Here is a 17,907-nt window from a genome sequence, read left to right on the forward strand (position 1 = left end):
ATATATATGTATATATATATATATATATGTATATATATATATATATATGTATATATATATATGTATATATATATATATGTATATATATATGTATATATACGTATATATATATGTATATATATGTATATATATATGTATATATATGTATATATATATGTACATATATGTATATATATATATATATATGTATATATATATGTATATATATGTGTATATATATATATATGTATATATATATATACACATATATATATATATGTATATATATATATATATATATATATATATATATATATATATATATATATATATGTACATATATATATATATATATATATATATATATATATATATATACATATATATATATATATATATATATATGTATATATATACTGTATATATATATATATATATATATATATATATATATATATATATACATATATATATATATATATATACATATATATATATATATATATATATGTATATATATACTGTATATATATATATATATATATATATATATATATATATATATATATATATATATATATATATATATATATATATATATATATATATATATATATATATATATATATACAGTGGGGCAAAAAAGTATTTAGTCAGCCACCCATTGACAATCAATGGGTGAATGACTAAATACTTTTTTGCCCCACTGTATATGTGTGTATATATCAACATTTTAAAAAATCAGCAAAAAGGTACAATATAAAAAGAGGTAAACTATTACCAATAACTTATCATTTGTTTTTGCTGCATTTTCATCAAAATAACATGTAAATATTAAAGTGGTCTTCACATACTTTGATTTTTTTTTCCAAAATGCGGCAAAAATAGACCAGATTTGATTGAAATATAGCCTAATATTTTGTATAAGAATGCGTGCGCTACACGCCCTGACCAACATGGTGGTTACGAGCAGGTGTCGCATGTCGTCACTTCCGGCTTCAGCTTTCCCATTAATACGCGTTGGATGCTGCTCGCAGTGTCCGCCAAAAGGAAAGGGGAAAAGGAATTCAAGAAAGGAGGCTGCCGGGTCCATTCTTGCTGTAGGACATTTATATTGTCCAGAATGCATCCATAACCCTTTGATATTCTGGAAAGTGAGGATTAAAATCTTGAAGAAAAGCTTTTTCCCCGGAGTGATTTTGACGTTTTTTTCGTCCCCAAAAATGATTGCTCTGCTGACTGTGACGCTCCTCATCAAAGGCGGTAAGATGATGGCCACTTTCTCGTTAATGTTACTTTCAAACATTAAATACAAGCGGTGTGTTTATTTGTTTTTGTCTAATTTCGTACAGTTTTGACATTGCCTGTGACTCCGCATGAGCCGGAGAATTGCGACGATGTCAAGGTACAAAAAACTATTTTATTGTACGTCCTTGACGTATACTCCACAATATTAAACCAAATCATAAACTTCGCATAAAGCTTACTTTTAAATGTATTACTTTATGTTGACTGACTGGCAGTGTGCGTGGCTGTACTTGTCGGTCGGTGAAAGTGTACCTAATTATGTGGCTTTTGTGGTCCATCCAAGCACGTGTTAGTAATTGTCCACTAGGGGGTGATGTGATTTTTAATGCATTATGAAAATGAATATTGCAGCTGCAAAGTGGAGAGCCTTCACCTCGATCTTTTATTATTTTACAGGGATAAAAAGCTACTGTAAACCAGTCATTCTTAAACACGCACACACCATACTTGCCAACCTTGAGACCTCCGAATTCGGGAGATGGGGAGGGGGCGGGGGTGGGGTGTATATTGTAGCGTCCGGGAAGAGTTAGTGCTGCAAGGGGTTCTGGGTATTTGTTCTATTGCGTTTATGTTGTGTTACAATGTTCTCCCGAAATGTGTTTGTCATTCTTGTTTGGTGTGGGTTCACAGTGTGGCGCATATTTGTAACAGTGTTAAAGTTGTTTATACGGACACCCTCAGTGTGACCAAGTATGCATTGCATTCACTTGTGTGTAATAAAAGCCGTAGAAGTTATGTGACTTGGCCGGCACGCTGTTTGTATGAAGGACAAATGGACGTGACGACAGGCTGTCCTCAGGTCAGCATGCGGCTGTTAAGGGGTTAAGGTAATATTGTTGCCTGGGTGGAAATCGGGAGAAATTCGGGAGAATGGTTGCCCTGGGAGATTTTCGGGAGGGGCACTAGTGATGGGATCGGCAGTTCTTTTGACTGTACTGAATCACTAGAATCAGTTCCTTAAATTGATTCGTTCAAAAAATTTGTTCACCGATGTCTGCACTGTACAGACAGTACAGTGCAGACATTCACGCACTGCGTAGGGACTCGCGTTAATCTAACAACAACAACAGTTGCAGTAGAAGGGATAATAATAATAATAATAATAATATGAATCAGAATTGATCCCCAAGGAGAAATTTATTTTTGTTACAATAACTGTGTAAATAATAGCCTATGTATGTGTACATATTATTATTTTTATTTTAAATCTTCTCAAAACAGCCTGCTTACACTTTAGCCCCCGCCCCTTCTTTCTGTCTCCTCTACGAGTCTACTCTCATTTTGTTTTCATGTGGCTTGTTTTCATGGGATCGGCAGTTCTTTTGACTGTACGAATCACTAGAATCAGTGACTGACAACACCACACTGTGGCCGCAGTTCATTACGTGTACCGAATCTCTTCTGCAGTTCTTTTGACAGTACGGATCACTAGAATCAGTGACTGACAACGCCACACTGTGGCCAGTTCAGTACGTGTACCGAATCACTTCTGCAGCAGCAGTACAGTTTAATTGCAAATGAGCATTATTATAATGATGATGATAGCTACTAAACAACAACAACAACAAAAGTTGCAGTAGAATGGATAATAATAATAATAATAATATGAATCAGAATTGATCCCCAAGGAGAAATTTATTTTTGTTACAATAACTGTGTAAATAATAGCCTATGTATGTGTACATACATTAGTTATTATTTTTATTTTAAATCTTCTCAAAACAGCCTGCCCTACACGTTACCCTCCGCCCCTCCCCCTCGCGTCGCTGCTGCTCAGCCTGCACGGATTTTCTTTAACTTTATGTGTTGAGATAATGGGGACGTGTGTTTGTTTTCATGTGGCTTGAGTCAACATTAGCCGTTAGCTTGGAGAATGAATGGAGAACGGATGCCAATGGCATGAAACATATCCCCGCGACGGGGGGAGAATCACTCGCGGCATTGGGGCAAGCAGAGCAGAGAGCGAGAGCGTTGACGTTCACTGAGTGATTCATGTCGTTAATCCGCGGTGAACGAATCGTTCGCTCAGTCCCTCCCCCCGCCCTCTCATTGGCTGCGTCGTTCGCCGACGTCGAGGGTTCAGTGAGTCACAGAATGCGCCAGTTCCACTCATACCGGCATGGTCGCGGCGGAGCTCAACTGAACTGAGAAAGGAACGAATCAGTTCATGAAGTGATTCGGTTCAGTACGTTCACTCAAAAGATTCATTCTTTCGAACGAATCGTTCACGAACGACACAACACTAAGGGGCACTGAAATTCGGAAGTCTCCCGGGAAAATCGGGAGGGTTGGCAAGTATGACACACACACACGTTAAAATTCCTTTCGTCCTTTTTAAAGACAAGAAGAGCCATACAATATTATAAATAATATTGAACATATATAACCTTTTTCGCGCAAATAATCGAGTCAAACTGTAATGCTTTCATCGTGTACAGGTCATGAAATGCGTGGTGGAGGCGCTGGCTGACGTGCTGTCCAGGCCACGCCCTTCACCTGTCAGCCAGGAGTGTCTGCAGACGTTGAGGACAGGTAATAACTTCTGTTTTTCTTGTAGAATGCATGAACGCAGCTGTCTGAGTATTAATTTCAGCAAGTTTTTATGACCTTTAGTGCCTTGAAAGGTGTTTTACAAAATAAATGTATTATTGTCATTATTATTGTCATTATTATTACTATTATTTACGCCTGGTCTCATTTGATTGGGCACATGTTGCTAGGCAAATGTATCTTACCTAATAGGCATTATTTGTGAGACATTTACTGTATTTCCGCAAATAGTGGCCAGTGTTTAGTGAAGCCTTTATTCGGCTAACTGCATTTTTATAATCAGATTTAATAATACTCCTATACTGTTCCTACTGCGAATAACAATTATGGTTGAAATAGTTTATATAATTTTTACAATAATGCTCCTGTGATTAAATATTGTAAGAATATTAATACATTATACATTTACTATAAATGAAAAATAAAAAGTAAATGAATAATTTCACACGCAATTATGTATTTCATGTATTCTATTCAGGTATCATCGTTACATTATTATGCGTATGTATTGTTTTAACATTTACTTGCTGCCGGCAAATTTTTTTATGATTTCATACATGGTGTATAATAGTGTGGAGGACACTATAATTTAAAACAAATTGATCAATTATAACAGTTAAGTTATAAACCATACCAATTAAAAATATAAACTCCATTAAGTAATTCCAAATAAAACAGCTCTGTCTGCTGGATGTGTTCATGTACTGCCTCCCTCATTGCTTTAAGTGCAGGTCTCTTTGGGCGTTGATGCAAAGCATGCTGGCTGAGCTCCATCAGGTTAATGGATTGATGACGCAAAGGATGCTGGGTAAAAGAAAGAATTGAGTTACACGTGACCTAGTCGGGTTGGGAGTGTTCAGTCCCAGCAACCCTTCCTGAAAGGCGCACCTCCCCTTCAGCATCTCACTGATTGGAAGTGCAAAAGCTTTGCGGACATTGTTCTCCATCACGCTCTCGCAGTGAAAATGTTTTAATGTAACGCAGCACTTTGCAGAATATGTCTTAATATTATGTTTATACTTTGTATTCGACATTTAGCAGCGTTTGTGTTTGTGTGCTCCAGACGAGCGTCTTCTTACTCTCCTGCGCCATTACGACTTTCTGAAAGAGCTGCACGACATCGCCCCCCAGGGTACGTTTGTGTTCATTACAGCTACCCTGAGCGCGTGCACTGATATACTGTACGCTACATTGCGTCGCTAGGTGGCGAAGACAGAGTCAAGCCACCAGGGGGTGCCATTGCACCCAGTCACGTGACGCGAGCTCCTCTGAGTTTAGAAGATGACGTCTCAGGTGAGTTTGAAAGAGTAGTTTGATGGTTATGAAACAGTGAAGTGAAGTGAAGTGAATTACATTTATATAGCGCTTTTTCTCAAGTGACTCAAAGCGCTTTACATAGTGAAACCCAATATCTAAGTTACATTCAAACCAGTGTGGGTGGCACTGGGAGCAGGTGGGTAAAGTGTCTTGCCCAAGGACACAACGGCAGTGACAAGGATGGCGGAAGCGGGGATCGAACCTGCAACCCTCAAGTTGCTGGCACGGCCGCTCTACCAACCGAGCTGTACCGCCCCAGCTCTTGCATTCCCTGTGGCATGAAGTGGTATTGCAAGGCTAAACAGACCATTGTGAGAATGCTTTTACAATAAACTGATTAAACGAAAATTCATTAAAAAAACATGCACCTGGGGATAGGTTGATTGGCAACACTAAATTGGCCCTAGTGTGTGAATGTGAGTGTGAATGTTGTCTGTCTATCTGTGTTGGCCCTGCGATGAGTTGGCGACTTGTCCAGGGTGTACGCCGCCTTCCGCCCGAATGCAGCTGAGATGGGCTCCAGCATCCCCCGTGGGCCCAGATGGGACAATCGGTGGAAAATGGATAATTAAAAAACAAACAAACACATGTACAACAAACTTTATTTTTTAAGTTAACTGAAATTGAAATCCAGTTTTTAAATGAATACAGACACAATTTCACATTGAAGCCCCAATATAATTACAACTTCAAATTGAAGTTAATCTAAAAATATTACACTTTGAATCTACAATTAAATTGCAAATAAAATGTAACTTGAACATATTACACATTGAAGCCTCAATTAAAGGCCTACTGAAACCCACTACTACCGACCACGCAGTCTGATAGTTTATATATCAATGATGAAATCTTAACATTATAACACATGCCAATACGGCCGGGTTAATTTATAAAGTGACATTTTAAATTTGCCGCTAAACTTCCGGTTCGAAACGCCTCTGAGGATGACGTATTCGCGTGACGTAGCCCGGGGAACACGGGTATGCCTTCCACATTGAAGCCAATACGAAAAAGCTCTGTTTTCATTTCATAATTCCACAGTATTCTGGACATCTGTGTTCGTGAATCTGTTGCAATCATGTTCATTGCATTATGGAGAAAGAAGCTGAGCAAGCAAAGAAGAAAGTTGTCGGTGCGAAATGGACGTATTTTTTGAACGAAGTCAACAACAACAGTACACAGCCGGCGCGTCTTAGTTTACATTCCCGAAAGATGCAGTCAAAATGGAAGAACTCGGATAACAGAGACTCTAACCAGGAGGACTTTTGACTTCGATACACAGATGCCTGTAGAGAACTGGGACAACACAGACTCTTACCAGGATTACTTTGATTTGGATGACAAAGACGCAGATGTGGTACTGTGAGTATGCAGCTTTGGCTTCTAAACATTTGATCGCTTGACCGTATGTGCGCAACTTTTTTTTGCGTATGTACGTAACTTTTTAAAAATATATAAGCTTTATGAACCTTGGGTTAGGTGAACGGTCTTTTGGGCTGAGTGATTGTGTGTGTTGATCAGGTGTTTGAATTGTATTGGCGTGTTCTATGGAGCTAGGAGCTAGCATAGGAGCTAGGAGTTAGCATAACAAAGACCTAGGTGTTTTTATGCAGGATTAATTTGTGTCATATTAAATATAAGCCTGGTTGTGTTGTGGCTAATAGAGTAAATATATGTCTTGTGTTTATTTACTGTTTTAGTCATTCCCAGCTGAATACCAGGTACCGTGAGTATGCAGCCTTGGCTGCTAAACATTTGATAGCTTGACCGTACGTGCGCGTCACGTACGTAACTTTTTAAAAATATATGAGCTTTATGAACCTTGGGTTAGGTGAACGGTCTTTTGGGCTGAGTGATTGTGTGTGTTGATCAGGTGTTTGAATTGTATTGGCGTGTTCTATGGAGCTAGGAGCTAGCATAGGAGCTAGCATAACAAACACGTAGGTGTTTTTATGCAGGATTAATTTGTGGCATATTAAATATAAGCCTGGTTGTGTTGTGGCTAATAGAGTATATATATGTATTGTGTTTATTTACTGTTGTAGTCATTCCCAGCTGAATATCAGGTACCGTGAGTATGCAGCCTTGGCTGCTAAACATTTGATAGCTTGACCGTATGTGCGCGTCACGTACGTAACTTTTTAAAAATATATAAGCTTTATGAACCTTGGGTTAGGTGAACGGTCTTTTGGGCTGAGTGATTGTGTGTGTTGATCAGGTGTTTGAATTGTATTGGCGTGTTCTATGAAGCTAGGAGCTAGCAGAGGAGCTAGGAGCTAGCATAACAAACACGCAGGTGTTTTTATGCAGGATTAATTTGTGGCATATTAAATATAAGCCTGGTTGTGTTGTGGCTAATAGAGTATATATATGTCTTGTGTTTATTTACTGTTATAGTCATTCCCAGCTGAATATCAGGTCACCCCCGGCTCTCACAGCATCTTCCCTATCTGAATAGCTTCAACTCCCCACTAGTCCTTCACTTGCACTTTACTCATCCACAAATCTTTCATCCTCGCTCAAATTAATGGGGAAATTGTCGCTTTCTCGGTCCGAATCTCTCTCACTTCATGCGGCCATCATTGTAAACAATAGGGAACTTTGCGTATATGTTCAATTAACTACGTCACGCTACTTCCGGTAGGGGCAAGCCTTTTTTTTTTATCAGATACCAAAAGTTGCAATCTTTATCGTCGTTGTTCATTACTAAATCCTTTCAGCAAAAATATGGCAATATCGCGAAATGATCAAGTATGACACATAGAATAGATCTGCTATCCCCGTTTAAATAAAAAAAAAATCATTTCAGTAGGCCTTTAAATTGTAATTTTAAAATGTAATTAATCTACAAAAAAGCCCAAATTAAATTGAAATATATTTTTAACAATAACAAAACAATGACAAACTGACACCACAATTAAATTGCAATAAAATTGTTATTTTATTAATTATTTTGAAACACTGACGACACAATTCAGTTAATAAATAAAGACACATTGAAGCTCAAATTAAGTTGTAATTTCAATTAATCTAAAAAAAATAAATATATATATATATATATATATATATATATATATATATATATATATATATATATATATATATATATATATATAGAGTCTACAACGGCAGCACGGTGGAACAGGGGTTAGTGCATGTGCCTCACAATACGAAGGTCCTGAGCAGTCCTGGGTTCAATCCCAGGCTCGGGATCTTTCTGTGTGGAGTTTGCATGTTCTCCCCGTGACTGCGTGGGCTCTCTCCGGGTACTCCGGCTTCCTCCCACCTCCAACGACATGCACCTGGGGATAGGTTGGTTGGCAACACTAAATTGGCCCTAGTGTGTGAATGTGAGTGTGAATGTTGTCTGTCTATCTGTGTTGGCCCTGCGATGAGGTGGCGACTTGTCCAGGGTGTACCCCGCCTTCCGCCCGAATGCAGCTGAGATAGGCTCCAGCCCCCCCGTGACCCCAAAAAGGGACGAGCGGTAGAAAATGGATGGATGGATGGATGGATGGATGGGGCACTCAGCATCAAGGGTTGGAGTTGGGGGTTAAATCACCAAAATGATTCCCGGGCGCGGCGCCGCTGCTGCCCACTGCTCCCCAAGGGGATGGGTCAAATGCAGAGGACAAATTTCACCACATCTAGTGTGTGTGTGACAATCATTGGTACTTTAATCTTTAATTAATGTAGTCTACAACTTTAACTTCATTACAATAAAAAAAAAAGTCACAATAAAGCCATAAACTGAAAAAGAAAAAGAAAATTATTGTAAAACAAAACATTTCCATTGAAGCCACAGTTTTATAAAAATAATGTAAAATATATTTTACCTGAAAGCAATAACTCTTAACTCTTAATTAATAAAGCAATAACTTTTTGTTGATCCAATCACCTCCTCTGTTAATGGCTAGTGAGGCAGCTAATAAATTGCTCCTTCTGTGAGTGAAAACACCTTGCTGCAAATTCCATCTCTTGTAGTAAATCATATTTCCCACCGGCTCCTTTTTTTTATCAGATCAATCCATGTTGGACGCTTTAGGAGGACCTGGCGAGCAATCCATCCTGTCCCAGAAAAGAAGGATGACCGGGAATGAGGACGCAAAGGAGGAGGAGGAGGAGGAGAAAAAAGGTTGTCACAGAAAACACTGCAGCATATTTTAATGTTCAATGATGTATGAGCAAAATGAATGATGTGCATTGAAAGAATAACAAGTGCATGAAAAATAGCATTTAAAGTCAAACATTGTAAAGTGAAACCTTTTAATTTACTTCATGGATTTTAGAGTCTCTGTTGCACAGAGATTACAACACTTAAGTCTGTTTATTTGTACACATTTATCTGATTAAGTCAACAGTGTATATTAATTAAACGGTGCAAAGTAATTCCAATTGTGCAGATTAAATCAACAGTGCTGACTAACCCAACAGTGCAAATTAACTCCATATTGCAGGTTAACAGTGCAGATTAACCCAAACGTGCAAATTATTTTAGCAGTTCCCATCAACCCAACAGTGCAAAATAACTCAACAGTGCAGATTAACTCAACGGTGCAAACAAAATCAGCACTGAGTCAGCAGTGCTGATTAATTTTAACAGAGCAGATTAACCCAACAGTGCAGATTAACCCAACAATGTAGATTAACCCATTAGAGCAAAATAGCTCAACAATGCAGATGAACTCAACAGTGCAAACAAAATCGGCACTAAATCAGCAGTACAAATTAACCCAACACTGCAGATTAACGCAACAACGCATATTAAGACAACCATGCATATATCCCAACAGTGCAGAATAACCTAACAATGTAGATCAACCCAACAGAGCAAACAAACTCAGCACTGAGTCAGCATTGCAGATTAACCCAACAGTGCAGATTAATCCAACAGTGCAGATTAATCCAACAATGCAGATTAACCTAACAAATCAGATTAGCCCAACAGTGCAGATTAACCCAACAATGTAGATTAACCCAAAAAAGCAAAATAGCTCAACAATGCAGATTAACTCAACAGTGCAAACAAAATCAGCACTGAGTCAGCAATACAAATTAACCCAACACTGCAGATTAACGCAACAACACAGATTAAGACAACCATGCATATATCCCAACAGTGCAGAATAACCTAACAATGTAGATCAACCCAACAGAGCAAACAAACTCAGCACTGAGTCAGCAGTGCAGATTAACCAAACAGTGCAGATTAACCCAACAGTGCAGATTAATCCAACAATGCAGATTAACCTAACAAAGCAGATTAGCCCAACAGTGCAGATTAACCCAACAGAGCAAAATAGCTCAACAGTGCAGATTAACCCAACAGAGCAAAAAAACTCAGTACTGAGTCAGCAGTGCAGATTAACCCAACAATTAGATTAATCTGCCAGTGCAGATTAACCCAACAAAACAGACTAACCCAACAATTAGATTAATCCAACTGTGCATATTAACCCAACAATTAGATGAATCCAACAGTGTAGATTCAACCAACAGTATAGATTAACCCATCAATGCAGATTAATCCATCAATGCAGATTAAGCCATCAATGGAGATTAACCTAACAATTAGATTAATCCAACAGTGCAGATTAACCTGTGCAGATTAACCCATAACTAGCTATGTGCACATTGACACATTTAACCGGATTTAAAGCCTAACCGGAATAAAAATGATTCATGTTAACATGCCATTCTGAATATTCTGACCCGATCAAACAAATTCGGCTCTAAATTTCATTCAGATCGAGACAGGTGGTTTATGCCGAAAGTCATTCAGATTGGAGCACATGAAAATACATCTTCCCGAAATTCCGGTTAGAATTATCCTTACTGCGCATGTCTTTGATGTCAGCCATACTTTGGTGGTAGAGGTGGGACTAAATGTAATAGTCTCGGAAGGAAGCGATTGTCTTGCTGCTGTCTCCCCGCATGCAACATGTACAGACGTAGCGTTATGTCCTGTTGAGTTTGTTGCTTTAAAATGAGACTAGCAAAAACAAAAGTATGGTCTGGAGTGTCATGTGTCGATGTAACAATAAAAGAAGGGATCCAGTTGTCGTCTCAACGAGCTGTTTTGTCCACGACATTACATCTACTCCAATAGCTAACTGCTAGCCTCAAACACATACACAGAATGTTGAAACATGAAGACGTGTCGCAACCTGTACATAATCACAACATAAAAAGCACAGAACAGCTACATTTAAAAAATAGAGGTAAAACAAATGTAGCGAACGGAAGGAAAAAGGATAAATAAATAAATACCGTGATAGCATTGGACATGCAGAAATGCACAAAGCCATGTTTCTTAACAGTGGAAGTCTACTGCTTCTTCAGCGTCTGTAGTGAACCAAAAGATGGCGCCATAGCAAAAATAATACAACATCTTTCTGTTTATGTTAGGTTCTGCGCATGACAAAGTAAAATATTCCGATTTAAGGTGTGATGCATGAAAATGCACATCATAATCAGATCATTTTCCCAGGGTCCATGTACACAGTAACATTCTAATCTGAATGATGATCAGATTCAATAAATGTTGTCCATGGCACGTGACACGTGTAGAATAACCCAACAGTGCAGTCGCAGTAGCTTCTCTCAAATTACAAGATATTGTTGAAGAAATTATGAAATAATAACTTTCTACCTTTTCATCTTTAGGATCTGAAGGATTGAAATCTAAGGAGTTTAACAGTGAAGATGAAGAGGAGGAAGACAAGAGATCTGATATCTTCTTCTCAGACCATTCTGAGGAGAAAAAGAGTGAGGAGGAGAATGAGGATGAGATGAAGAGGAGCAGGATGAAATCATCAGGAGGTGAAAAGCAGCAGGAAGAACATCATCACTCAAAGGAGATGTCAGAGGCAGAGGAGGTGACGAAGAAGAAGGAAATGAAGATGAAGAAAAGGAACAGAACTCCAGAAGAGAAGGAGCTGCAGATGATCGCTCAAAGAGGACCAGAGGAGGAGGGCAGTGCTGTACGGAAGACAGAGGTACAACTAACACCATACGCTACATAAATATGATAATAATAAAATAAAATTTTCGTTGTGAGTGCACAAAGCAAAAGCAAGCCTGGATGAGTTTGGTGTAGAACAGGGGTCGGCAACCTTTACCACTCAAAGAGCCATTTTGGCAAGTTTCACACATTAAAGAAAGTAATGGGAGCCACAAAAATGTTTTTAAAATTTAAAATGAAAAACACCGCATACAAAGCTTACATGCTTTGTGCTATGTTAACCAGGGGTCTCAGACACACGCACCGGCACAAACTTTAATGTGGGAATTTGATGTTAGTGCAGCCCGCGAGTTTTGGATGAATGTCGCTTGCGTCACACTTGCCAACCCTCTCATTTTTCCCGGGAGACTCCCGAATATCAGAGTGTGATGACACTGCATTTGGCGCCCTCTACAGTCTGCCCAATCAGTGTACCAGCTCGGCCACAAGTGGAATGCAGCTTTAGCTTGCTCACGTAATGGACAGCAAGGCTACTAACTCAGCAGCCACACATCTTACACTGACGGTACCAATACCCAGAATCCCATGCAGCCCTAACTCTTCCGCTCAACCAACCACGAAGAGGGGGGGGGGAGGGGTTGATGTGTGGGGGGATTTGGTGGTAGCGAGGTGTATAATGTAGACCGGAAGAGTTAGGACTGCATGGGATTCTGGGTAATGGTTGTGTTGTGTTTATGTTGTGTTACAGTGGGATGTTCTCCAGAAATGTGTTTTTCATTCTTTTTTGGTGTGGGTTCACAGTGTGGCGCATATTTGTAACGTAGCAATGTTGAAGTTGTTTGATACGGCTACCGTCAGTGTAAGCTGTGTGGCTGATGAGTAAATATGCTTTGCTGTCTACTGTGTGAGAAAGTAATAACAACATGCAACATGTGGCTGGCCTGGCACACTGTAAGTAAATGCTATAGAGGACAATTATTGCAGTGCAATTAGGGCACGCCCTTTATATAGTAATTAGAGTGTTAATAGGATTATTTTTCCCTGGGAGTAGTCTATGAGAGACACTGACATCCATAAGTCTCCTGGGAAAATCGAGGGGGTCGGCAAGCATGTAGCTGAGCCGCATCAGAGTGGTCAAGGAGCCGCATGCGGCTCCGGAGCCGCGGGTTGCCGACCCCTGGTGTAGAAGAACCATTTTTTTTCCCTTCCTGTAGGTGTCCCAAAACTTTTGACTTCTCACGATATATGTAAATACAAAGTGTTAGCATAAACAGCAAGTTTGGCTGCTTTTACTTTCACATAAAAGTAAAATTTAGATTGTTTTTATAATTGATCAAAGTATTACAGTCGCGATCAAAAGTTTACATACACTTGTAAAGAACATAATGTCATGGCTGTCTTGAGTTTCCAATCATTTCTACAACTCTTATTTTTTGTGATAAAGTGATTGGAGCACATACTTGTTGGTCACAAAAAACATTCATGAAGTTTGGTTCTTTTATGAATTTATTATGGGTCTACTGAAAATGTGACCAAATCTGCTGGGTCAAAAGTATACATACAGCAATGTTAATATTTGGTTACATGTCCTTTGGCAAGTTTCACTGCAATAAGGCGCTTTTGGTAGCCATCCACAAGCTTCTGGCAAGCTCCTGGTTTAATTTTTGACCACTTCTCTTGACAAAATTGGTGCAGTTCAGCTAAATGTGTTGGTTTTCTGACATGGACTTGTTTCTTCAGCATAGTCCACACGTTTAAGTCATGACTTTGGGAAGACCATTCTAAAACCTTAATTCTAGCCTGATTTAGCCATTCCTTTACCACTTTTGACATGTGTTTGGGGTCATTGTCCTGTTGGAACACCCATCTGCGCCCAAGACCCAACCTCCGGGCTGATGATTTTAGGTTGTCCTGATGAATTTGGAGGTAATCCTCCTGTTTCATTGTCCCATTTAAAGCAGTGGTCCCCAACCACCGGTCCATGGATCGATTGGTACCGGGCCGGACAAGAAATAAAATAATAATAATAATAAAAAATATATATTTTAATTTTTTTAATTTTTGTTTTATTAAATAAACATAAAAAATACAAAATACACTTACAATTAGTGCACCAACCCAAAAAACCTCCCTCCCCCATTTACACTCATTCACACTCATTCACACAAAAGGGTTGTTTCTTTGTTATTAATATTTCTGGTTCCTACATTATATATCAATATAGATCAATACAGTCTGCAGGGATACAGTCCGTAAGCACACATGATTGTATTTTTTTATGACAAAAAATAAATACAATACCATACCACCTCCAATCACTCTATCACAAAAAAATGTAAGTTGTAGAAATGATTGGAAACTCAAAACAGCCATGACATTATGTTCTTTACAAGTGTAGGTGAACTTTTGATCACGACTGTATATGCTGTAATTATTTACCGGGCAGCACTGGGTTCCTCCGGGTACTCCGACTTCCTCCCACCTTCAAAGACATGCACCTGGGGATAGGTTGATTGGCAACACTAAATTGGCCCTAGTGTGTGAATGTGAGTGTGAATGTTGTCTGTCTATCTGTGTTGGCCCTGCGATGAGGTGGCGACTTGTCCAGGGTGTACCCCGCCTACCGCCCGAATGCAGCTGAGATAGGCTCCAGCGACCCCCCGCGACCCCAAAAGGGACAAGCGGTAGGATGGATGTACCCCGCCTTCCGCCTGAGTGCAGCTGGGATAGGATCCAGCACCCCCACGACCCCGATAGGGACAAGCAGTAGAAAATGGATGGATGGGTGCACCAACCTGGGAACATGAAAACTAAACTCTGTTGGCCACTTACTTATACAATTTTTAGACAAAGTGCATCCCTTGACAGATCAGTACAGAACGCGTACATAATTCTTGATATTACTGTCTCGATAAATGTAGTAAATATTATTATTTAGAATGTTTGTAATCATTTTTAAATATTTGAAAGATTTGTTTTGATTTATGTTAGTATTTTTAAACAATTTTCTTGTGATTACATCAGCAGGAGGAAGATGTTGAAAGGCTCGCCGCCATCGAGTCCGACCTGGAAAACGTGGCTCAGAAGCTTCACGATCTTCGACGAGGCTGAAACTAGTTGACCTCCTCCTCCTCCTCCTTCTTTTTGTCATTCCTAAAAGTAGTGTGCTGATCCATTTGACCACACGTCACCACCAACATCCTCTCTTGTGACACTGAACCTCACACTCTTGATTTCCTCTGCGACTTGTCCTTGTGTGTTTTACTTTATTTAATTTGTCGAACGTATAAAGAACACTTTTTATTATTTTAAAAGCACTTCATTGTAAAACCTGACTGAAAAATGTTGATCTTTTGAACGGCTCGAATCAATTCTTGCGTAAAAGAGATTTAATGCAATAAAATCGAGTTGCTTTCAACACGTTTACATTGTCTGTTTGAAGAGATTTTGTTATAGAGATAGATAGATAGATAGATAGATAGATAGATAGATACATAGATAGATAGATAGATAGATAGATAGATAGATAGATAGATAGATAGATAGATAGATAGATACAGATAACCTATTGTAATATATTGGGTTGGAGGCAATAAACAGGCGAGGTGATAAAGTACGTCTCTTTACTGTAGACTTCAGAACAGACTCACACACTTGACGTCCGGTTGCGCAAACCCACGTAAATTGTTGGCCAACCAAAAAGTAACGCCAGTACACTATAGCCAACATTCACCAGGAGATGTCAACAGACAAACATAGATCACTCTATTACATTCCTCCCCTTTTAGAAATGTACAAGTTACTCAAAAGAAATAAACAACCCAACCAAAACATGCAGCAGCTCAAATAAAAAACAGTACTTAGGCCATATTTTTTTTTTTCTTTAGTACTGAACTCTTAACCCTCATTTGTAAACAATAACGTACGTATTCTACAAACAGTATTTATACACCTTTAACAGAGATTTTTATACTGTCTACAGAGATTCAGTTTTTTTTTGGTGGTACTCGAACCCTTTCTGGGTACCTGTGGATCACTGGTGGGGTTTTTGTTGTGGGTGATCTGGGTTCTGATGATGGCAACTCAGCAGCCCTTGCATCTGGTTCAATAATGAGACTAGTTTGTGTCTGACTCACTGATGGTCCTGGTGATGGAACTGAAATCATTATATTTATATACTATACTATGACGTCATGCTATTTCTATATGACAACTATGATCATGTTTAGCTTTGGGAATATAACATCAGCATATTTATTATGTCATGAGCTTAGCATTGGGAATATAACATCAGCATATTTATTATGTCATGAGTTTAGCATTGAGAATATAACATCAGCATATTTATTATGTCATGAGTTTAGCATTGAGAATATAACATCAGCATATTTATTATGTCATGAGTTTAGCATTGGGAATATAACATCAGCATATGTATTATGTCATGAGTTTAGCATTGGGAATATAACATCAGCATATTTATTATGTCATGAGTTTAGCATTGAGAATATAACATCAGCATATTTATTATGTCATGAGTTTAGCATTGAGAATATAACATCAGCATATTTATTATGTCATGAGTTTAGCATTGGGAATATAACATCAGCATATGTATTATGTCATGAGTTTAGCATTGGGAACATAACATCAGCATATTTATTATGTCATGAGTTTAGCATTGGGAATATAACATCAGCATATTTATTATGTCATGAGTTTAGCATTGGGAATATAACATCAGCCTATTCAGTATGTCATGAGTTTAGCATTGGGAATATAACATCAGCATATTTATTATGTCATGAGTTTAGCATTGGGAATATAACATCAGCATATTTATTATGTCATGAGTTTAGCATTGGGAATACAACATCAGCATATTTATTATGTCATGAGTATATTTATTATATTATGAGCATATCAATTATTCTATTACTGTGCACTGGCAATATAACATCAACCCATAATGGCTGAGACAACTGAAAATCATCCGTCAGGATCTGAATATATAGATTACAAATTGCATGACTTTGAATGTCAAGTTGACCCAGATAAACATCTGTTCAACTCAATTAATTCCTTGTGTGATTACTATACAGAGGAACAGCTTAATGATAGTGTTAGTCTAGACAATAACTTTTCTCTAATACACTTCAACTGTAGAAGCGCATATGCAAATTTTAATAAAATCAAAGAGTATCTGAGTAACTTGAAAAGTAAATTCAAAATAATAGCTCTGACAGAAACATGGATAGATGAGGAGAGAGGTATCGACTTCTCCATCGATAATTATGAGCTGCATCACAGTAATAGAATAAATAAAAGGGGAGGGGGCGTGGCCCTGCTTGTCCACCGTGACTTGAAATGCAAAGCAGTAGAACGTATGACGATGGTTATTGATGATTTGCTTGAATGTATAACTGTGGAGATTGAGATGGAAAGGAAGAGAAATGTCATCGTTACGTGTGTATATAGGGCACCGAGGTCCAGAGTAGATGAATTTAATGATAAACTTGAAGAAATACTGTGCCATCTAAATGAAAAGAAAACATATGTCATGTGTGGGGATCTAAATATTGATTTGCTGAGCGCTCCTAGAAATACATCAACAAGCGAATATCTAGAGATACTGTATAGTAAAGGATTATATCCGTTGATCACCAAACCAAGTCGAATAACAACAACGTGCGCCACACTGATTGATCATATCTTTATAAATGTTGTAGAAAAAAACAAAATCAAGAGTGGATTGGTAGTTAATGATATCAGCGACCATCTACCTG

General features: G+C 38.3%; 1 protein-coding gene across 3 annotated transcripts; it reads left to right on the forward strand.

Moving 5' to 3' along the window:
* The first annotated feature begins 984 nt into the window (after positions 1 to 984).
* On the forward strand, positions 985 to 15,534 carry chga (chromogranin A). 3 transcript variants are annotated; one of them, XM_062043607.1, is made up of 8 exons: positions 985 to 1,242; positions 1,332 to 1,384; positions 3,726 to 3,819; positions 4,901 to 4,969; positions 5,041 to 5,130; positions 9,179 to 9,292; positions 11,824 to 12,155; positions 15,146 to 15,534. In XM_062043607.1, the coding sequence occupies exons 1-8, from the start codon at positions 1,203 to 1,205 to the stop codon at positions 15,230 to 15,232; spliced, it is 879 nt and encodes a 292-aa protein (XP_061899591.1). In that variant the 5' UTR covers positions 985 to 1,202; the 3' UTR covers positions 15,233 to 15,534. The 3 variants fall into 3 exon arrangements, with proteins under 3 accessions (XP_061899591.1, XP_061899592.1, XP_061899593.1); XM_062043608.1 differs by lacking the exons at positions 985 to 1,242; positions 1,332 to 1,384 and adding an exon at positions 3,376 to 3,582; XM_062043609.1 differs by lacking the exons at positions 985 to 1,242; positions 1,332 to 1,384 and adding an exon at positions 3,376 to 3,578.
* Positions 15,535 to 17,907: the final 2,373 nt, after the last annotated feature.

Source organism: Entelurus aequoreus, linkage group LG04 (genome assembly GCF_033978785.1).
Source record: "Entelurus aequoreus isolate RoL-2023_Sb linkage group LG04, RoL_Eaeq_v1.1, whole genome shotgun sequence".
Taxonomy (NCBI): domain Eukaryota; kingdom Metazoa; phylum Chordata; class Actinopteri; order Syngnathiformes; family Syngnathidae; genus Entelurus; species Entelurus aequoreus.